The sequence below is a fragment of the Heterodontus francisci genome, chromosome 20 (genome assembly GCF_036365525.1).
Source record: "Heterodontus francisci isolate sHetFra1 chromosome 20, sHetFra1.hap1, whole genome shotgun sequence".
Classification (NCBI taxonomy): domain Eukaryota; kingdom Metazoa; phylum Chordata; class Chondrichthyes; order Heterodontiformes; family Heterodontidae; genus Heterodontus; species Heterodontus francisci.
In genome coordinates, this window is record NC_090390.1 from 83,881,210 (window position 1) to 83,900,635 (window position 19,426).

The window sequence follows — 19,426 nt, forward strand, 5'->3', positions numbered from 1 at the left end:
AATTTTAGAGTAAAGGAAAAGGAGGGGGAGGAATTTCTGGATTGTGTTCAGGTGAACTTCCTTGATCAGTGTGTTCTTGGCCCAGTTAGAAAGGAGGCATTGCTGGATCTGGTGCTGAGCCAAGTATAGACCAAGTGTCTGTGTGGAGCACTTGGGTAAGAGTGATCATTCTATCATAAGGTTTAAACTCATAATGCAGAAAAGCAAGGAACGATAATAAGGTAAAATTTCTAGATTGGAAGAGGGCTAATATCAATGCAATAAGAATTGGGTCTAGCCAGAATAAAATGGAACCAAAGACTGACAGAAAACTTTAAAGGAACAACGGGTTATCTTTTGAGATATTTTAGGTACAGGTAGGTACATTCCAACAAGGGCAAAAGGCAGGGAAACCAAAAACAAGGCTCCTTGGATGACAAGGGAGATAGACATTGTGAGCTAGATTTTGTGTAGGAGGTAGGGCTCCTGGTACTGGGCTGAAAAGCCTCAGACTTTTTCTGCCCTCTCGGAGCAAGCCTATAGTCTTTTTACATCAAAATTTCACAAGCCTGATCTCCGTTCCTTTCAAGACTGGAATCCTGCCTCCATGAGCTGCCAGCCAATCACAGGACTGGCAGCTCAGCGGTATTGGTAGTGCCATCGGGAGTGGTGGCCACAGTTGGTACTGCAGAGGCCTTGGACCCAGGCCCAGCGCTGAAACCCTGGACCAGAGGTAGGTGAGGCGGGGTCACTGGGGCCAATCTGGAAAGTCCCATCGAGGGGAAAGGGCAAGGGAGTGATTGTCCGGGGGAGGGGGATCCCAGGGTGGGGCGGGTGAAGTGCTTCCCTGTGGGGGTCCTCCGTGAGCTACACATTGCATTGTTTTACAAGGTGCCCTACTGCATGGCGGAGGTACCTCCCACTGCTGGTAAGATCCCAGCGGCGGCAGGAAAAGGTCCTTGATCAGCCTTTAATAGGCCACTTAAAGGCCTCAATTGGTCTTTCGGCAGGAAGGCCTTCGTTGGCCTATCCCACCCCCGTAAGACAGCTTGGAAACGGCAGGCGACAGGCTCTCACCCGCCACCCGTTGTGATTCTCGTGCTTCCGCATTTGTGGGGGAGGGGGGGGGATGCCCATATAATCCAGCCCTATGATGAAACAAAAAAGCGGGCGTATGATGCATGTCAGTTGAATTCTTCAAGTGAAAACTAGGCCAAATACAATAAGTTGAGAGGGGAGGTAAAGAGGAAAATAAGACTGACAAAGAGAAAATATGAGAACAGAATGGCAGCCAACGTAAGAGGAAATCCAAAAATCTTCTACCGGCATGTACGCAGCAAGTGGGCAGTAAGAGGTGGAGGGGGCCCTGTTTGGGACAAAGAGGGTAACATGTGCATAGAGGCACATGGCAAGGCTAGAATACTTAATGAGTACTATATATCGGTGTTTACTAAGGAAGAGGAATCTGACAAAATATCAGTAGAAGTGGGGAGAGTAGAGGCAATGGATAGGGTAAAAATTGTGAGGGAGAGGTGCTGAAAAGGCTGGCTATGCTTAAGGTAGATAAGTCACCTGGTCCCAGGTTGCTAAAGGAAGTGGCAATGGAGATAGCAGAAGGGCTTGCCATAATCTTCCCTAGATAAGGGGGAGGTGCCAGAGGATTGGAAATGTGACACCCTTATTCAAGAAAGAGTGTAAGTACAGTCCAAGCAACTACAGGCCAGTTAGTATAGTGGGTCAGGTTTCAAAAACAATAATCAGGGGAAAAAATCAACAGGCACTTGGAGAGGTTTGAGTTAATTAAGGAGAGCCAGCATGGATTTGTAAAATGGCAGATCATGCTTGACTAATCTAATAGAACTCTTTGATGAAGTAACAGGGAAGGTTGATGAAGGGAATGTGGTGGATGTTGTCTATATGGATTTTAAGAAAACATTTGATAAAGTACCACATAAAAGGCTGGTTAACAAAATTGAGGCTCATGGAATAGGAGGGTCAGCGTTCAATTGGCTGAAACAAATTGGCTTAAAGACGGAAAACAGCAAGTCATAGTAAATGGTTGTTTTCCACACTGGAGGATGATAGACAGTGTGGTGTTTCCACAAGTGTCAGTGCTAGGACCACTGCTTTTTTTGCTATATATAAATGACTTGGATCTTGGAATACAAAGTGAATTTCAAAATTTGCTGATGATACCAAGCTTAGAGGTTTATCTATTTAGAGATACAGCACTGAAACAGGCCCTTCGGCCCACCGAGTCTGTGCCAACCAACAACCACCCATTTATACTAATCCTACATTAACCCCATATTCTCCATCACATCCCCACCATTCTCCTACCTACACTAGGGCCAATTTACCTATCAACCTGCAAGTCTTTGGCTGTGGGAGGAAACCAGAGCACCCAGCGAAAACCCACGCAGACACAGGGAGAACTTGCAAACTCCACACAGGCAGTATCCAGAACTGAACCCGGGTCGCTGGAGCTGTGAGGCTGCAGTGCTAACCACAGCGCCACTGTGCCGCTGTGTGGCACACAGTGATGATTATACAAACTGCCTGCAACAGGACATAGGTAGGCTAGCAGAATGGGCAGACAAGTGAGAGGTGGAATTTAATACAGAGAAGTGTGAGGTGATATATTTTGGCAGAAGGGATAGGGTGAGGCAATATTGACTTAATGGCATAGTTCTAAAGAATGTGCAGGCAGACCTGTGAGTGCGTGTGCATCAATCTTGGAAGATAGCAGGAAATATTGAAAGTGTGGTTAGCAAAGTATGTGGAATCTTGGGTTTCATAAATAGAGGCATTGAGTACTGTTATGATCCTGTAGGTCTTTTTTTGGGAAGAATGCAGTGTGCCTTTAAGGCTGGAAAAGGAGCCGTACTGCTTTAAGGCAGCAAGCTCTAAAGACTGAGTCAAAAACTGCATTCTCGTTGCCCCGGGATGCAGCCATTCAGGACCAGAGATTGAGAGATACATTTGTTACAATTTAATTTTGAACTGGCTTATAGAGAAAAACAGACAGACAGCTGTGTGTTAGCACCTGAAAGGAGTGCTGTCAGACCATTTAAACTGAAGGAAGAGAACTTAGTCTGTTTATTCATTATTCTCTCTCAAAATTCTAAAAACGTCAAGCCAAAATAGAGATCTCTGATAATTTAAACTGAAGGAAGGGAAGTTAGACTGTGACAATCTTTTATTCCTCAAAAATTCTAAAGCCAAATTGATTCATTAAAAATAGTGTTTGCAAGTTGTTAATTGTTGAAATTCATCGCGGGAGAAGGAGCAACAATTTCGACTTCTGAATTAGACTACGGACTGCTCTACTGTTGAAGAACCTTTTCTCCCCCCATTGGACAGCTGTGAGGACTTCAAGCAACCTTGGACTGTTACACATCCGGCAGGAGAGTAAATCTGCAAGGACACTAATTTTTTCTACTTTAAATGTTGTTTATATCTTAGTAGTGTTTAAGAATTTAGTTTTTCGAATTAAATAGTTAATTTGTTGATTTAAATACACCTGGTTTGGTTAGCCTCATTCGGGGGTTAATAGATGGCAAAATTTGGCTGGGTCTTTCTTTAATTTGCAAAGTTTAAAATGATACGTTAAGCGATCTGTGGAGGGACAGGATTGAATTAACAGTGTGTTTCTCCCACCACAATCAGAATCGTATATTTTGATTGGGGGCTTTGGCAGGAGCGGCCGGTTGTAACATACTAGTTGGGTTTCTCATCCGGGATTTGAATCATATCTTAATTGGGGGCTCGCTTGAGGTTGAATCACATTTAATTCAGTGGCTCGTGTCTGGGATCAGAATCAGACTAATTTGGAGGGCTCGCATTTGGAATCATATTAATTACTCTTTTCTGGGATAACATTTAAATTGGGGTCTTGCGTTTGGCATCATATTTAATTGCTCTCAAGTCTGGGATTATATCAATTGGAAACTCAATTGTTGGGATCTAAATCTAATGCCAATTACAAAGAAATAAAAGAACCAGGTCTCTTGTATAATAAGGTACAGTCTATACCATTGTAATGGCATTAGCGGTTGTAGCAGAGTTTTTGGGATAGCAGAATGTTTCCCTGAGTGACTTACTAATTTAAATAGGAACAAATTAAAAGAATTGGCAGCGAAATTGGGGTTAGAATTGAAATCAGGTGCCAAAAAAGCAAAGATAATTGACATAACAACCGAACATCTGGAATTAGTAGAAGATGATGATGATGATGAAGCTGAAGGGGAATACGAGGAATAAGAAAGGGAATATGAGAGACAAGAAGGTAGTAGGTCCGAGAGTGATGCAGTGGCATTGGCTAGGATTCAGTTAGAAACGAAAAAACTTGAATTGGAGGAAAGGGAAAAAGTAATAGAATTAAGAAAACTTGAACTTGAACTTCAAAGAGAAAGTGATAGAGAAGAAAGGGAATTTAGGCTAAAAGTGATGGAACTAAGACAAAAGGGGCAGGAAGAATCTGATGTAGATCAGGACCCACCAAGAAGTTGTTTAAATTCATACAGGCTCTTTCTAAGTTCGAGGAAAGGGACGTGGAGGCATTTTTCATATCTTTTGAAAAAATAGTCAAACAGATGGAATGGCCAAAAGAAAGCTGGACATTGCTAATGCAGGGCAGGCAGGTAGGCAGAGCTCATGAAGCTTATGCCATGCTTCCTGAAGAGGCTTCTGCAGATTATGAGATGGCAAAAAAGGCTATTCTTTCTGCGGATGAGGTAGTCCCAGAAGCTTATCATCAGAAGTTTAGTAACTTACGACAATTGAATGGGAAGACATATTTAGAATTTGAGAGGATGATGCAAATGAATTTTGACTGTTGGATACGGGCATTAATGATAGAAACCACATACGAGAACCTTCGAGAACTGATTCTCTTAGAAGAGTTTAAAAACTCCATTCCTTAAGTAGTGAGAACTCATATAGATAAACTGAAAGTTCTGAAAGCTAGGCAAGCAGTGGAAATTGCTGATGATTTTGAGCTTGTGAATAAGCCAATCTATTTTGTCCATCACCCCCATATTTTAAATAAAATAAAAATAAATAAACCCGAGAAGGATAGAAAGTGGGAGAGTGAAAGGAAGGCAAGTAAACGGGGACAAGACGGAACAGTTGGGAATGCCCCAGGATCACCTCCTCAGGTCAGAAGCAAGTAACATTTGCACCACACAAGTGCCAGGCAATGACCATTTGCAACAAGAGAGAATCTAACCACCTCCCCTTGATACTCAATGGCATTACCATCGCTGAATCCCCCACTATCAACATCCTAGGGGCTACCATTGACCAGAAACTGAACTGGAGTAGTCATATAAATACCGTGGCTACAAGAGCAGGTCAGAGGCTAGGAATCCTGAGGCGAGTAACTCACCTCCTGACTCCCCAAAGCCTGTCCACCATCTACAAGGCACAAGTCAGGAGAGTGATGGAATACTCTCCACTTGCCTGGATGGGTGCAGCTCCAACAACACTCAAGAAGCTCGACACCATCCAGAACAAAGCAGCCCGCTTGATTGGCACCCCATCCACAAACATTCACTCCCTCCACCACTGACACACAGTGGCAGCAGTGTGTACCATCTACAAGATGCACTGCAGCAATGCACCAAGGCTCCTTAGACAGCACCTTCCAAATCCACGACCTCTACCACCTCGAAGGACAAGGGCAGCAAATGCATGGGAACACCACCACCTGCAAGTTCCCCTCCAAGCCACACACCATCCTGACTTGGAACTACATCGCCATTCCTTCACTGTCGCTGGGTCAAAATCCTGGAACCCCCCTCCCTAACAGCACTGTGGGTGTACCTACCCCACATGGATTGCAGCAGTTCAAGAAGGCAGCTCACCATCACCTTCTCAAGAGCAATTAGGGATGGGCAATAAATGCTGGCCTGGCCAGTGTCGCCCACATCCCATGAATGTATAAAACAAAATCAATGATTTCAAGAGGATGTTGGATGGGCATTTGAAGGAGATAAACATGGGGATCGAGTGGGGGAGTAAGAGTGACTGGATTGCTCTGTGAAGAGCTGGCATAGATTCAATGGACCGAATGGCTTCCTTCTATGCTGTAAATGACTCTATGAATCTATGTAGCACCTTTCAAATCATTAGGAAGTCCCAAAGCATTGCACAGCCAGTTTGTAACATAGTTGCTATTGCCTTTTGGATAAACACACAACCAATTTGTGCACATGGTCCCAAAAATAACAGATCAGCTAAATGACTTGATAATCTGTTCTGTTTGTGTTAGATAAAGGATAAATATTGGCCAGGGCACCAAGGAAAACTCCGCAGTTCTTCTTCGAATAGTGCCATGGGAAATTTATGTCCACCTGAAAGCTTAGACGAGGCCTCAGTTTAATGTCTCATCCAAAAGCCAGTGTCTCTGACAATGAAGCACTCCCTTAGTACTGCATTCAAGTGTCAGCTTTGATTATATGCCTGGAGTGGGACTTTAACTCATGATCTTGTAACTCAGAGGTGAGCGTGCTACCAACTGAGCCAAGTTGAAAAAGAATAGGGATTGAGGTTGATTTGGTCCTGAGTGGGTTGTGTGGAAATTTTTACAGGTCTTACCTTGCAAAGTTTTTGACTTGGGAGAGCAGCCATCGTCTGTCACTCTCCCTATCTTGTCGGTGTCAGCAAATACATGTCTTTCTTTGTAAATATTGGGTTAGGTTCTGGATGCTAGGTTTTGTGTAGTGCAGCTCGGTTGATTGCACTATTGCTTCTTGGTTAGAAGCTTTGTTGGTTCATGTCCCACTCCAGAGACTTCAACACATGATCAATGTTGACACTCTCAGTGCAGTACTGAGGGACCAATGAATTGTCAGAGGTGCTGTCATTTAGACATTCATGCCTTTGTTACTTCTGGACTTCAATATTCCAACGCATTCCTGGCTGGTCTCCCACATTCTACCTTCCGTAAACCTGAGGTCATCCAAAACTCCGCGGCCTGTGTCCTAACTTGTATCAAGTCCCGTTCCCTTATTGCGCCTGTGCTCGCTGGCCTACACTGGCTCCCGGTCAAGCAACACCTTGATTTTAAAATTTGCATCCTTGTTTGCAAATCCCTCCCTAGTCCCGCCCCTCTGTAATCTCCTCCAGCCCGACAACCCTCTAAGATATCTGTGCTCCTCCAATTCTGCCCTCTTGTGCATCCCTGATTTTAATTGCTCCATCATTGGTGGCCACACCTTCAGTTGCCTAGGCCCCAGGTTCTGGAATATCCTCCCTAAACCTCCCTGCCTCTCCACCTCACTTTCCTCCTTAAAACCTGCCTCTTTGACCAAGCTTTTTGTCATCTGACCTAATATCTCCTTATTTGTCTCAGTGTTTGATAATGCTCTTGTGAAGAGCCTTGGGATGTTTTATTACATTAAAGGTGCTATATAAATGCAAGTTGTTATTGAGAAGTTAAGTTAAGGCCCCTGTCTGTCTTCTCAGATTGATGTAAAAGATCCCGCAGCACTCCACTGTGTCCTGAGTCAATACTTATTCCTCAAGCAACATCACGAAAACAGATTATCGGCCAATTATCACACTGCTGTTTGTGGGAGCTTCCTGTGCACAATTTGGCTGCTCTGTTTCCTCACTACAGCAGTGACTACACTTCAAAAATCTGTTAAGTGTTTTGCGACATCCTGAAGTTGCGAAATGCGCTACAGAAATACATATCTTTCTCTGTGAATATTGAGTTAGGTTCTAGATGCCAGGTTTTGTGTGGTGCAGGTGACCGACCTCAGTTGCTCAACTTCCTATATTTCCTGAACAGTGGGGTTTTAATGCAATAGACACGTGCAGAATCGAACAGTTGGGGCTCTGCAATACCATGGGTGCTTTGCAATACCGTGGGGGCTCTGCAATACCATGGGGGCTCTGCAATACCATGGGTGCTTTGCAGATTGGATTAAAGGCCGGCTCGGGTCTGCAAATGAAATCCGACCTGAGCCCAACAGAACCACTTCCGACCCGGCCCGAGTCCTTTCATTTTCTCCCCCGCCCGACCCGACCCAACCATCAGTTTTTCACTTTGTTACTTATCTGCACAAGCTTAAATTAACTGTAACAAAACCACCTTTCAAGTCCAAAAAGTACATTAACATTGGAGCCACTTACCGGAGGTGATTAATAGAGTGTGTCCGACCTGGCCCAATCCAATCCGACCCGAATGCCAGACCCAGAAGTGCGACCCGACCCGACCCGACCCAAACCCAACTCATGCCGTCGGGTCCCATCGTGTTTGGGTCGGGTAGCCATGCTCTAGATTGGATCAATGGTGTTTAGAGTTATTACAGCACAGAAGGAGGCCATTTAGTCCATTGAACCCATGCCGGCTCTCTGTTAGTCCCATCCCCCGCTCTATCTCTGCAGATTATGGGGAGGCGGTGGCCTAGTGGTATTATCACTGGACTAGTAAGCCAGAGACCCAGGGTATTGATCTGGGGACATGGGTTCGAATCCCACCACAGCAGAAGTTGGCATTTGAATTTAATTAATAAATCTGGAATTAAAAGCTAGTCTAATGATGGCCATGAAACCATTGTCGATTGTTGTAAAAACCCATCTGGTTCACTAATGTCTTTTAGCGAAGGAAATCTGCTGTCCTTACCTGGTCTGGCCTACATGTGACTCCAGACCCACAGCAATGTGGTTAACTCTTACATGCCCTCTGAAATGGCCTGGCAAGCCACTCAGTTGTATCTAACCGCTACAAAGTCAATAAAAAGGAATGAAACCGGACGGACCACCCAGCATTGACCTCGGCACCAGAAACGACAATGGCAAACCCAATCCTGTTGACCCTGCAAAGTACTCCTTACTAACATTTGGGGGCGTGTGCCAAAGTTGGGAGAGCTGTCCCAAAGACTAGTCAAGCAACAGCCTGACATAGTCATACTCACGGAATCATACCTTACAGACAATGTCCAAGACACTGCAATCACTATTGCTGGGTATGTCCTGTCCCACCGGCAGGACAGACCCAGCAGAGGTGGCGGGACAGCAGTCTACAGTAGGGAGGGAGTTACCCTGGGAGTCCTCAACATTGACTCTGGACCCCATGAAGTCTCATGACATCAGGTCAAATATGGGCAAGGTAACCTCCTACTGATTACCACCTACCGCCCTCCCTCAGCTGATGACTCAGTACTCCTCCATGTTGAACGCCACTTGGAGGAAGTACTGAGGGTGGCAAGGGCACAAAATGTACTCTGAGTGGGGGACTTCAATGTCCACCAAGAGTGGCTCGGTGGCACCACTACTGACCGAGCTGGCCGAGTCCTAAAGGACATAGCTGCTAGACTGGGTCTGCGGCAGGTGGTGGGGGAACCAACACAAGGGGAAAACATACTTGACCTTGTCCTCACCAATCTGCCTGCCGCAGATGCATCTGTCCATGACTGTATTGATAGGAGCGACCACCGCACAGTCCTTGTGGAGACGAAGTCCCGCTTTCACATTGAGGATACCGTCCATCGTGTTGTGTGGCACTATCACCGTGCTAAATGGGATAGATTTCGAACAGATCTAGCAATGCAAAATTGGGCATCCATGAGGCGCTGTGGGTCATCAGCAACAGCAGAATTGTACTCAACCACAATCTGTAACCTCATGGCCTGGAATATCCCCCACTCTACCATTACCATCAAGCCAGGAGACCAACCCTGGTTCAATGAAGAGTGCAGGAGGGCATGCCAGGAGCAGCACCAGGCTTACCTCAAAATCAGGTGTCAACTTGGTGAAGCTACAACCCAGGACTACTTGCATGCTAAACTGCATAAGCAGCATGCAATAGACAGAGCTAAGCGATCCCATAACCAACGGATCAGATCTAAGCTCTGCAGTCCTGCCACATCAAGTTGCGAATGGTGGTGGACAATTAAACAACTAACTGGAGGAGGTGGCTCCATAAATATCCCCATCCTCAATGTTGGGGGAGCCCAGCACATCAGTGCGAAAGATAAGGCAGAAGCATTTGCAACAATCTTCAGCCAGAAGTGCCAAGTATATGATCCATCTCAGCCTCCTCCTGAAGTCCCCAGCATCACAAATGCCAGTCTTCAGCCAATTAGATTCACTCCGCGTGATATCAAGAAACGACTGAAGGCACTGGATACTGCAAAGGCTATGGGTCCTGACAATATTCCGGCAACAGTACTGAAGACCTGTGCTCCAGAACTTGCTGCACCCCTAGCCAAGCTGTTCCAGTGCAGCTACAACACTGGCATCTACCCGGCAATGTGGAAAATTGCCCAGGTCTGTCCTGTACACAAAAAGCAGGACAAGTCCAAACCGGCCAATTACCGCCCCATTAGTCTACTCCCAATCATCAGCAAAATGATGGAAGGTGTCATCAACAGTGCCATCAAGCAGCACTTGCTTAGCAATAACCTGCTCAGTGATACCCAGTTTGGATTCCGACAGCACCTTGGTTCAAACATGGTCAAAAGAGCTGAACTCAAGAGGTGAGGTGACAGTGACTGCCCTTGACATCAAAGCAGCATTTGATCCGAGTATGGCATCAAGGAGCCCTAGCAAAACTGGAGTCAATGGGAATCGGGGGAAAACTTTCCGCTGGTTGGAGTCATACCTAGCGCAAAGGAACATGGCTGTGGTTGTTGGGTTGTTGGAGGTCAATCATCTGAGCTCCAGGACATCACTGGAGGAGTTCCTCAGGGTAGTGTTCAGCTGCTTCATCAATGACCTTCCTTCAATCATAAGGTCAGAGGTGGGGATGTTCGCTGATGATTGCACAATGTTCAGCACCATTCATGACTCCTCAGATACTGAAGCAGTCCATGTAGAAATGCAGCAAGACCTGGACAATATCCAGGCTTGGGCTGATAAGTGGCAAGTAACATTCGCGCCACACAAGTGCCAGGCAATGACCATCTCCAACAAGAGAGAATCTAACCATCTCCCCTTGACATTCAATGGCATTACCATCGCTGAATCCCCCACTGTCAACATCCTAGGGGCTACCATTGACCAGAAACTGAACTGGAGTAGCCATATAAATACCATGGCTACAAGAGGTCAGAGGCTAGGAATCCTGCGGCGAGTAACTCACCTCCTGACTCCCCAATGCCTGTCCACCATCTACAAGGCACAAGTCAGGAGTGTGATGGAATACTCTCCACTTGCCTGGATGGGTGCAGCTCCAACAACACTCAGGAAGCTCGACACCATCCAGGACAAAGCAGCCCGCTTGATTGGCGCCCCATCTACAAACATTCACTCCCTCCACCACTGATGCACAGTGGCAGCAGTGTGTACCATATACAAGATGCACTGCAGCAACGCACCAAGGCTCCTTAGACAGCACCTTCCAAACCCGCGACCTCTACCACCTCGAAGGACAAGAGCAGCAGATGCATGGGAACATCACCACCTGCAAGTTCCCATCCAAGTCACACACCATCCTGACTTGGAACTATATCGCCATTCCTTCACTGTCGCTGGGTCAAAATCCTCGAACTCCCTTCCTAACAGCACTGTGGGTGCACCTACCTCACATGGACTGCAACAGTTCAAGAAGGCAGCTCACCACCACCTTCTCAAGGGCAATTAGGGATGGGCAATAAATGCTGGCCTAGCCAGTGACGCCCACATCCCATGAATGAATAAAATAAAAATCTGCAAGTTTATTTCCCTCAAGCGCCAATCCAAATTCGTTTTGAAATCACTGATTGTCTCCGCTTCCACTTGTACGCAGTTAGTTCCAGGTCATTAGCACAGTGCAGTCAACGGAGGGAGGAATATGTATCTGCAACCAGGCAGCTCCTTAACATGTGAACACACAAAGCATTTGCTTTTGAAACACAAGTCGGTTTATCTCACATGTGGAGTATGTGCAAGTATAAAGGCTTTCAGTCAATGTTTAGAGCAACAACGGAAGCATCAGAACTCAAAGCATGATCACACTTCCTGTCCCGCCCTCTACCCTAATCCTGTTGTGTTCTGGATTTAGAAAAAAGGGGGCAGCACTAGTCAACCATTGAGAGTCCTGATTGTAGACATCTCATCTTCCTCCCAATGCCTCAGTCAGTGCTCCCCAGTGTGGTGTTGAGTCACACAGGCCAGCAATGAGTTCAATGGCTATGTTTGTGATTATAGAATCATACAACACAGAAGGAGACCATTCAGCCCTGTGCTGGCTCTTTGAAAGGGTTATCCCAGTGATATCCCATCCAGTCCAGTACTGAGCAGGAAGGGCAAAGAAAGAAGCTGCATTTGCCTTTCACACCCTCAGGTCCTCCTAAAGGTCTTCACAGCCAATGAAGTACTTGAAGTGTAGACACTGTTGTAACTTGGGAAACGCAGCTGCCAATTGGGCACAGCAACATCCCACAAACAGCAGAGGGATAAATGACTCTGTTTTAGGTGCTGGCTGTGGGATAAATACCGGACCAGGACACCAGGCAAAGGGTTATTGCACAGTTAGTTTGTGTTTATACTTTTGTCTTCTTCACAACATTTGCCCTGTTTTGTGTTGTCTGGATGATATTTGCCCCGTATCCATTGCAGTTCGATGGTTTTGTGCCGCGCAGACGATATTGGGGGTTATTACACTTTTCGCATCGTGTCATTTTTTTCATTGCTCATAATAGTTCAATGTTTTTGCACCGTGCGCGGTAACCTGGCCGTTTTAAACGACAGGTTGACTTAAATGTTTTTGCAGCATCGGTCTGTGTTTGGCTGGTATTTACACTGCAGGCGGAATTGGCACAAGTGATATTTGCACCACTTTGGCACATTGCCCTCAGATATTTGCACAGATATTTCACTTGGAGCGTTGGCGTTCCTTACTTGCCTGATAATTGCACCCCCATGCCCCACAGTCAGGCTGCATTCGCCGGCTTAGACTGCATTTGCCCGGCCAAGCGTGCAGCATCCCCGCCCGGATACCCGGGAGAGTTTGGACCAAACCCGCGTCCTGGGCAACGGCCCGTCCCAGCAACAGGATAATATTAAAACAACGAGTGATGCTGCAGAAATTTCAAAGCAGCTCAGAACCACACAGAGCGTTGCAACGACTTTCCAACAGAGCACAGCACACAAGCTTGAAAGTCATAACTGATCACGCCACAGTTGTAATAATTGAAAAAAAATACTTTGCATTATTTAATAGTTTAATTGCATTTTTTTTTATTGAACCGGCAGATTGAACGAGTTTTTAAAGTTCTACATTGTGCAAACTCAAGACTCAAGAGTGAAGCGAGAAGCTGAAGAGGGGCGAACAGAGTCGATGGCTTTCTCTCCAGATCCTCCTTTCTACCCAGACCTGCCCTTCTCCCCTGTTTCCAGCCTGTCCTTCAATCTCAACAGTCTATCCTGCCAGGAGAGGTAAACCAAATAAGATACTAGTGCACAATCAATCAGCATTTATGCCAATTGATAATCAATCAAGATCATTTTTGTAAAAGTATATATTGATTTTAAATGTTTCATTGATTGGAAGACTGTTCATATTTAGTAAACGTTATCGTTCATTGCCCATCCCTAATTGCCCTTGAGAAGGTGGTGGTGAGCTGCCTTCTTGAACCGCTGCAGTCCATGTGGGGTAGGTACACCCACAGTGCTGTTAGGAAGGGAGTTCCAGGATTTTGACCCAGCGACAGTGAAGGAACGGCGATATAGTTCCAAGTCAGGATGGTGTGTGACTTGGATGGGAACTTGCAGGTGGTGGTGTTCCCATGCATTTGCTGCCCTTGTCCTTCTAGTTGGTAGAGGTCACGTGTTTGGAAGGTGCTGTCGAAGGAGCCTTGGTGAATTGCTGCAGTGCATCTTATAGATGGTACACACTGCTGCCACTGTGCATCAGTGATGAAGGGAGTGAATGTTTGTTGAAGGTGGTGGATGGGGTGCCGATCAAGTGGGCTGCTTTGTCCTGGATTCTTATTAAATGAAAAATTGATGTGTAGAATTTTGGGAACATTGCATCCAGTGAGTTGTGTTTGATATATAAAGGGATATATTCCATTGACAAAATCTCATTCTAGATGTTTGTGCATTATATGTCCATAGAATTTTACAGTACAGAAGGAGGCCATTTGGCCCATCGTGTTTGTGCTGGCTCTTCGAAAGAGCTATCCAGTTAGTCCCACTGCCTTGCTTTTTCCCATAGCCCTGAAAACTTTTCCTTTTCAAGTATTTATCCATAGCCCTTTTGAAAGTTACTGTTGAATCTGATTCCACCGCCCCTTCAGGCAGTGCATTCCAGATCACAACAACTCACTGTGTTAAAAAAAAACTCCTCATCTCCCACTCTGGTTCATTTCCCTTTTGAATACATAGTGTTACATGGAATTTACAGCACAGAAACAGGCCATTCGGCCCACTAGGTTGGTGCTGGTGTTTATGCTCCGCACAGGCCTAGACATAGAGAGGATGTTTCCTCTGGTGGGTCAATCTAGAACGAGGGGTCATAGTTCTAGGATAAGGGGTAGCAGATTGAAAACAGAGATGAGCAGAAATTACTTCTCTCAAAGGGTCGTGAGTCTGTGGAATTCACTACCCCAGAGTGCGGTGGATGCCGGGACATTGGGTGAATTTAAGGAGGAGATAGACAGATTTTTAATTAGTAATGGGTTGAAGGGTTATGGAGAACGGGCAGGAAAGTGGAGTTGAGGCCGAGATGAGATCAGCCATGATTGTATTGAATGGCGGAGCAGACTCGAGGGGCTGAATTGCCTACTCCTGCTCCTAGTTCTTATGTTCCCATCTTGAGCTTCATCTCACCCTATCAACATACTCTTTTAGATGTAAACACTGTCATGGTTTGTCTCAGTTAGGAGTCACTCTCACCTCTGAGTCAGAAGGCGTGGATTCAAGCCCAACTCCAGCACATCAACCAGGCAGACACTACAAGTGCCAGTATTGAGGGAGTGCTGCACTGTTCGAGATGCAATTTTTTCAATGCGACGTTAAACTGAGGCTCCATCGGCTCTCTCAAGTGAATGTAAAAGATTCCCTTGCATTAGTTCTTCATGGTGTCCTGGCCAATATTTATCCCTCAATCAACATCATTAAAATAGATTATCTAGCCATTATCTCATTGCTGTTTGTGGAATCTTGCTGTGTGTAAGTTGGCTGCCATGTTTCCTGCATTCATTGCAACAGTGTCTACACTTAGAAAATACTTAATTTGGCATTTTGGGTTATCCTGATGGTGTTATAGAAATGCAGCGTCTCATCTGAAGGACTGAACCTGCAACAGTGTAGCACTCCAACAGTAATGTAGTTGGAGTATCAGCCTGCATTTTGTACTTAAGCCTCTGGAGTGAGACCTGAACCTCCTGATTCAGAGGTGACAGTGCTAACTGAACCAAGGATGGACAGTTAAAAGAATAACACAGGAATTCTTAAAAGAAATATATCTGCTTTTTAGGGACAGACAGGGCACAGAGAAATGTAACTTACTTGCACACTGTCCTGCGAAAATGTTTTAAATGCAGATGAGGTAGGTTCAGGCGGGAGATTTAAAATAAGGCCCCTACTTGACTACGGTAAAATGAAGCAGTTAAAATATTTGGCTTCTTTCATAATCTCTCTGCTGTGTCCAGCTTGTTAATGTTTGCTGTTGTTCCCTTAACTCAGTGACACCCCCAAGCGCAGACTCAAGCTTTCTCCTGAGAGCGGAAACCCAAGCCCCGAGGCCTTGCCGGTTGCCACGGAAACCGAAACTCCTGCAGGTCTGTACAGGTTGTGCTCAGCTGGTAAATCGGGTCTGTCACCATGGTTTCAACATTCTGTCAGGGACAAAGGGGGAAACAGAATATTTTAGACAAGAAGATTATCGAAGGAGAGCAGCCCAGGCATTCTGTTTTGTGTGTTTATTGTTTCTATGAGAGTCTGCAGGCCCAAAGTGTAGTCCAAACAAGCCTCAAAATATATCTTCTCGTCCAGTGGGCAGATTTGCAGATCTCCTCTAAGAGCTGAGTCTGTATTCATGTGTGAGACTGACCATTTGAGGCGTCTGTCACTATGTCCTTCTTACATAGTATTTACAGCACAAAAACAGGCCATTCGGCCCAAAGGCTCCAAGCTGGAGTTTATGCTCCACATAAGCCACCTTCTGTCCTTCCTCAGCTAACTCAACATATTCTTCCATTCTTTTCTCCCTCATGTGCTTATCTAGCTTTCCCTTAAATATATCTATTCTATTCACCTCAGCTACTCCTTGTGGTAGCAAGTTCCACATTCTAACTCTCTGGGTAATGAAATTTCTCCTGAGGTCCCTATTGGATTTATTAGTAACTATCACATTTATATATAAAATACATATAATATATAATATATGACCCATAGTTTTGGTCTTCCCCTAAGTGGAAATCATCTCTACATCTAGCCTATCAAACCCTTTATAATCTTAAAGACCACTCTCAGATCACCCCTCTTTTTCCCAGCCTGTTCAGTCTTCTCTGACAGGAATAATGGATCTGATTTTAATTCTGTCTAAATGGATGGATTTTGTTCTGGTATCATCCGAGGAAATTTTTTTTTGTACCTCCTCTATATTTTTAATATATGTGGACCTGAAGTGTGCACAGTGCTGCAAGTGTGGTCTAACCAAGGTTCTATGCAAGCTTATCATAACTTCTCCGCTTTTCAAATCTATCCCTCTAGACATGTAGCCCGGTGCTGTGTTTGCTCTTTTGTGGCCTTTCTTAAAATATTTTTAGTCTTCCTCTTATGCTCTCCCTCCTTTTAAATGATTGTGAATCCACTATCTGACACGGAAGTCTGTTGCACACGCTGATCACCGTTCTGTGCTGGGAAACATACATACATACAGAATCAGGCTTGCCTGTAATTACTGCTCCCCCAGTTGGCTGAAATGCCTGTTGGTGTTCACCGTCCGGGCTCACAGTGACAAGTGCCCTCTCTGCAGGTGAGGTACTGTAGAATATTCATCGGAAATGATGTGAAATCAAATCAGTACAAATGAATTGAATTATATAATAAAAGCAAAATATATAATGCCTTATAACATCACTTAGTAATTCCTATGCAATAAATAATGTTAAAGCATGGTGATAATTGTGACATGTAGCCAAGTGCAAAGCAAGATCCCACAAACAGCGATAAGCCAAATGACCAGTTACTCTGTTTTTGGATTAAGGGAGAATGTTGGCCAGAAAAACTCTGTGCTGTTGTTCAAATATGCAATATTTTACTCCAAACGGGGCCTGGATTAATATCATCGAAAGGACAGCACATCACCCCGTCAGTACTGCACAGGGGGTGTCAGCCTAGATTACGTGTACAAGTCTCTGGCGTGGGGTTTGAACCCATAACTATCTGAACTAGAGGCAAGAGTGCACCCCACTGAGCAATGGCTGACACGTACAGAGCCCCAAGGAATTCCTTGGAGCTGTGGTAATGATAAGAGAGAACTTCATGATGAAAAGGTAGGTTGGGGACCAGGGACTCTGCATAATTTAGTTAATTGTATGTTTTGCATTACTTATTACAGGTCACTCCCCCAGCTTACCATGTAGACTGGAGACAAAGAGAAGGAGCAAAAGGTACGTCTGTAGCAATGAGTCACAGGGCATCTCATCCTGGCATCTGTTTATCGTATAATGAGCCTTTTTATATTGTCTGTGTGTGAGTGTCTGGAGGAGTGGTTTTTACTTTTCTTTAATTCATTCCCTGTGTGTGTCACTGTCAAAGCTGGCATTTATTGCCCAGAGATGATGCTAGTTGGCCTTCTTCTAGTGAACATTGCAGAGGACAGCAAACAGTCAGTCACATTATTGTGGGACTGGAGTTACATATCGGCCCAGACCAGGTACGGTTTCCCTCACTGAAGGACATTCGTGAATCAGTTGGGTTTTTATGACATCCCAACAGTTTCACTGCGACCAGATTTATCTTTTCAAAATTAAATTCAAAATCGTCAAACAGCCACAGTGGGATTTAAATTCACTTTATTATTGCTCCAGTAATGTCACCATGACACTACAATACAGAATTAGGTCACAGCTGTTGAGCGTGTCTACATTGGGAGGCTATTAATTGAGGTGCCAGGGCTCCTGCAATGGTCAGTGTATTTACTCTGTGACGAGCTGAATCTCACAGAGCAGAAAGCTTCATCAGCTGCTCTCAGTTGAAGTCAAAGTAAGGGCTGATACCAATGAGCTTGCTGCACCTGGATTGGGAAACTGATAAAGAAGGCAAGAGTTTCCCTTGGGCCGAGTGGCCTCCTTCTATGCTGTAAATGACTCCATGACTCCTCATCACTAACTGACCACCCCTCCTGGAAAATGAGTGTGCGTGCAATCACCAACAGGGGATGTCAGTGCTTTCAGTTACGGACACTGCTTCACGGTTGAATAGCTCACTGACACTCATCATCTACAATCATGTGTGCAGCTGTGGCTCAGTGGGTAGCACTTTCACCTTTGAATCAGAAGGTTCTGGGCTGAATGCCCACTCCAGAGATTTCAGCACATCATCAAAGCTGATGCTCCAGTACCAGTAGTGAGGGAGTGCTGCACTGTTGGAGGTGCTTCAGAAAAGCTGTTAAACTGAGAAGCTGCCTGCCCTCCCAGGTGGATGTAAAATATCCCATGGCACTGTTTTAAAGAAGAGCAGGGGAGTTCTCCCTGGTGTCTTGAAGCTAATATTTATCCCTCTATCAACATCACAAAAAAAAGGGATGTTCTGGCCATTACTATTTGTGGGATCTTGCTGTGTGCAAATTAGCTGCAGCATTTCCTATATTACAACAGTGACTACACTTCAAAAAAGTACTTCATTGGCTGTAAAGCACTTTGGGATATCCTGAGGTCGTGAAAGGCGCTATGTAAATGCAAGTTTTTTCTTTGAAGTGTAGCCAGATGAAGCTCTGGTGAGCAGCGAGTGTACATGGAGCTGTGCACCAGCACGAGTCAGTGTCTTCAGAGGCTGCAAGAAGGGGGACTCTTTAAAAAAAGTAAAGGAATTGGTCACATTGGAGATGTGTCTGTGATAACATTGCTCTCTCCTTGCAGCCAGACTCCAGCAAGGCACACAGTCCCCAGGCCGGTAAGTTAGGAAAATACTTCAGTTTATTTAATACAACACTAGTAAATGACCTGAGTCACTGCCCCTGTCAGTTAAGGATCATCGGTTTTTGTTTATTGTGACAAGGCTCAAGAGAGAGCCTTCAGAAACTCACTCCAAAGAGCCACCTAGTGGCCAGAGCCTGCAGCTACATTGTTACAGGCAGCTGTTTACATGCCAGATTTCCATTCCAAATACTTAACTTAAAAGTGTGACAACAGGATGTTGGAAAGAAAATATCTGCGAGCAGAAGATGCACACGCTTCATAAAACTCACCTGAATATCATTCCAGATCATCACCCAGGTACTGAAGGAAAAAGTCCTAAGGCCTGGGGAATCAAAGCCAGATACAGTTTTCTGGTGTGGTTG

At 45.2% G+C, this 19,426-nt stretch overlaps 1 protein-coding gene across 4 annotated transcripts in view; it reads left to right on the top strand.

Annotated features, from left to right (window-relative positions):
• The window catches only part of cdc25d (cell division cycle 25 homolog d), a 44,588-nt gene that overhangs the window by 6,257 nt on the left and 18,905 nt on the right, over nucleotides 1–19,426 (top strand). For 2 of the 4 annotated variants that reach the window (XM_068053152.1, XM_068053151.1), the window contains exons 1-4: nucleotides 13,034–13,350; nucleotides 15,604–15,698; nucleotides 17,483–17,534; nucleotides 19,005–19,038. In XM_068053152.1, coding sequence (XP_067909253.1) covers nucleotides 13,253–13,350; nucleotides 15,604–15,698; nucleotides 17,483–17,534; nucleotides 19,005–19,038 — 279 coding nt within the window. In that variant the 5' untranslated portion in view covers nucleotides 13,034–13,252. Of the gene's footprint in view, nucleotides 1–12,397; nucleotides 12,444–13,033; nucleotides 13,351–15,603; nucleotides 15,699–17,482; nucleotides 17,535–19,004; nucleotides 19,039–19,426 lie in introns of those variants that run through there. The other 2 variants (XM_068053150.1, XM_068053149.1) reach the window with 2 other exon arrangements.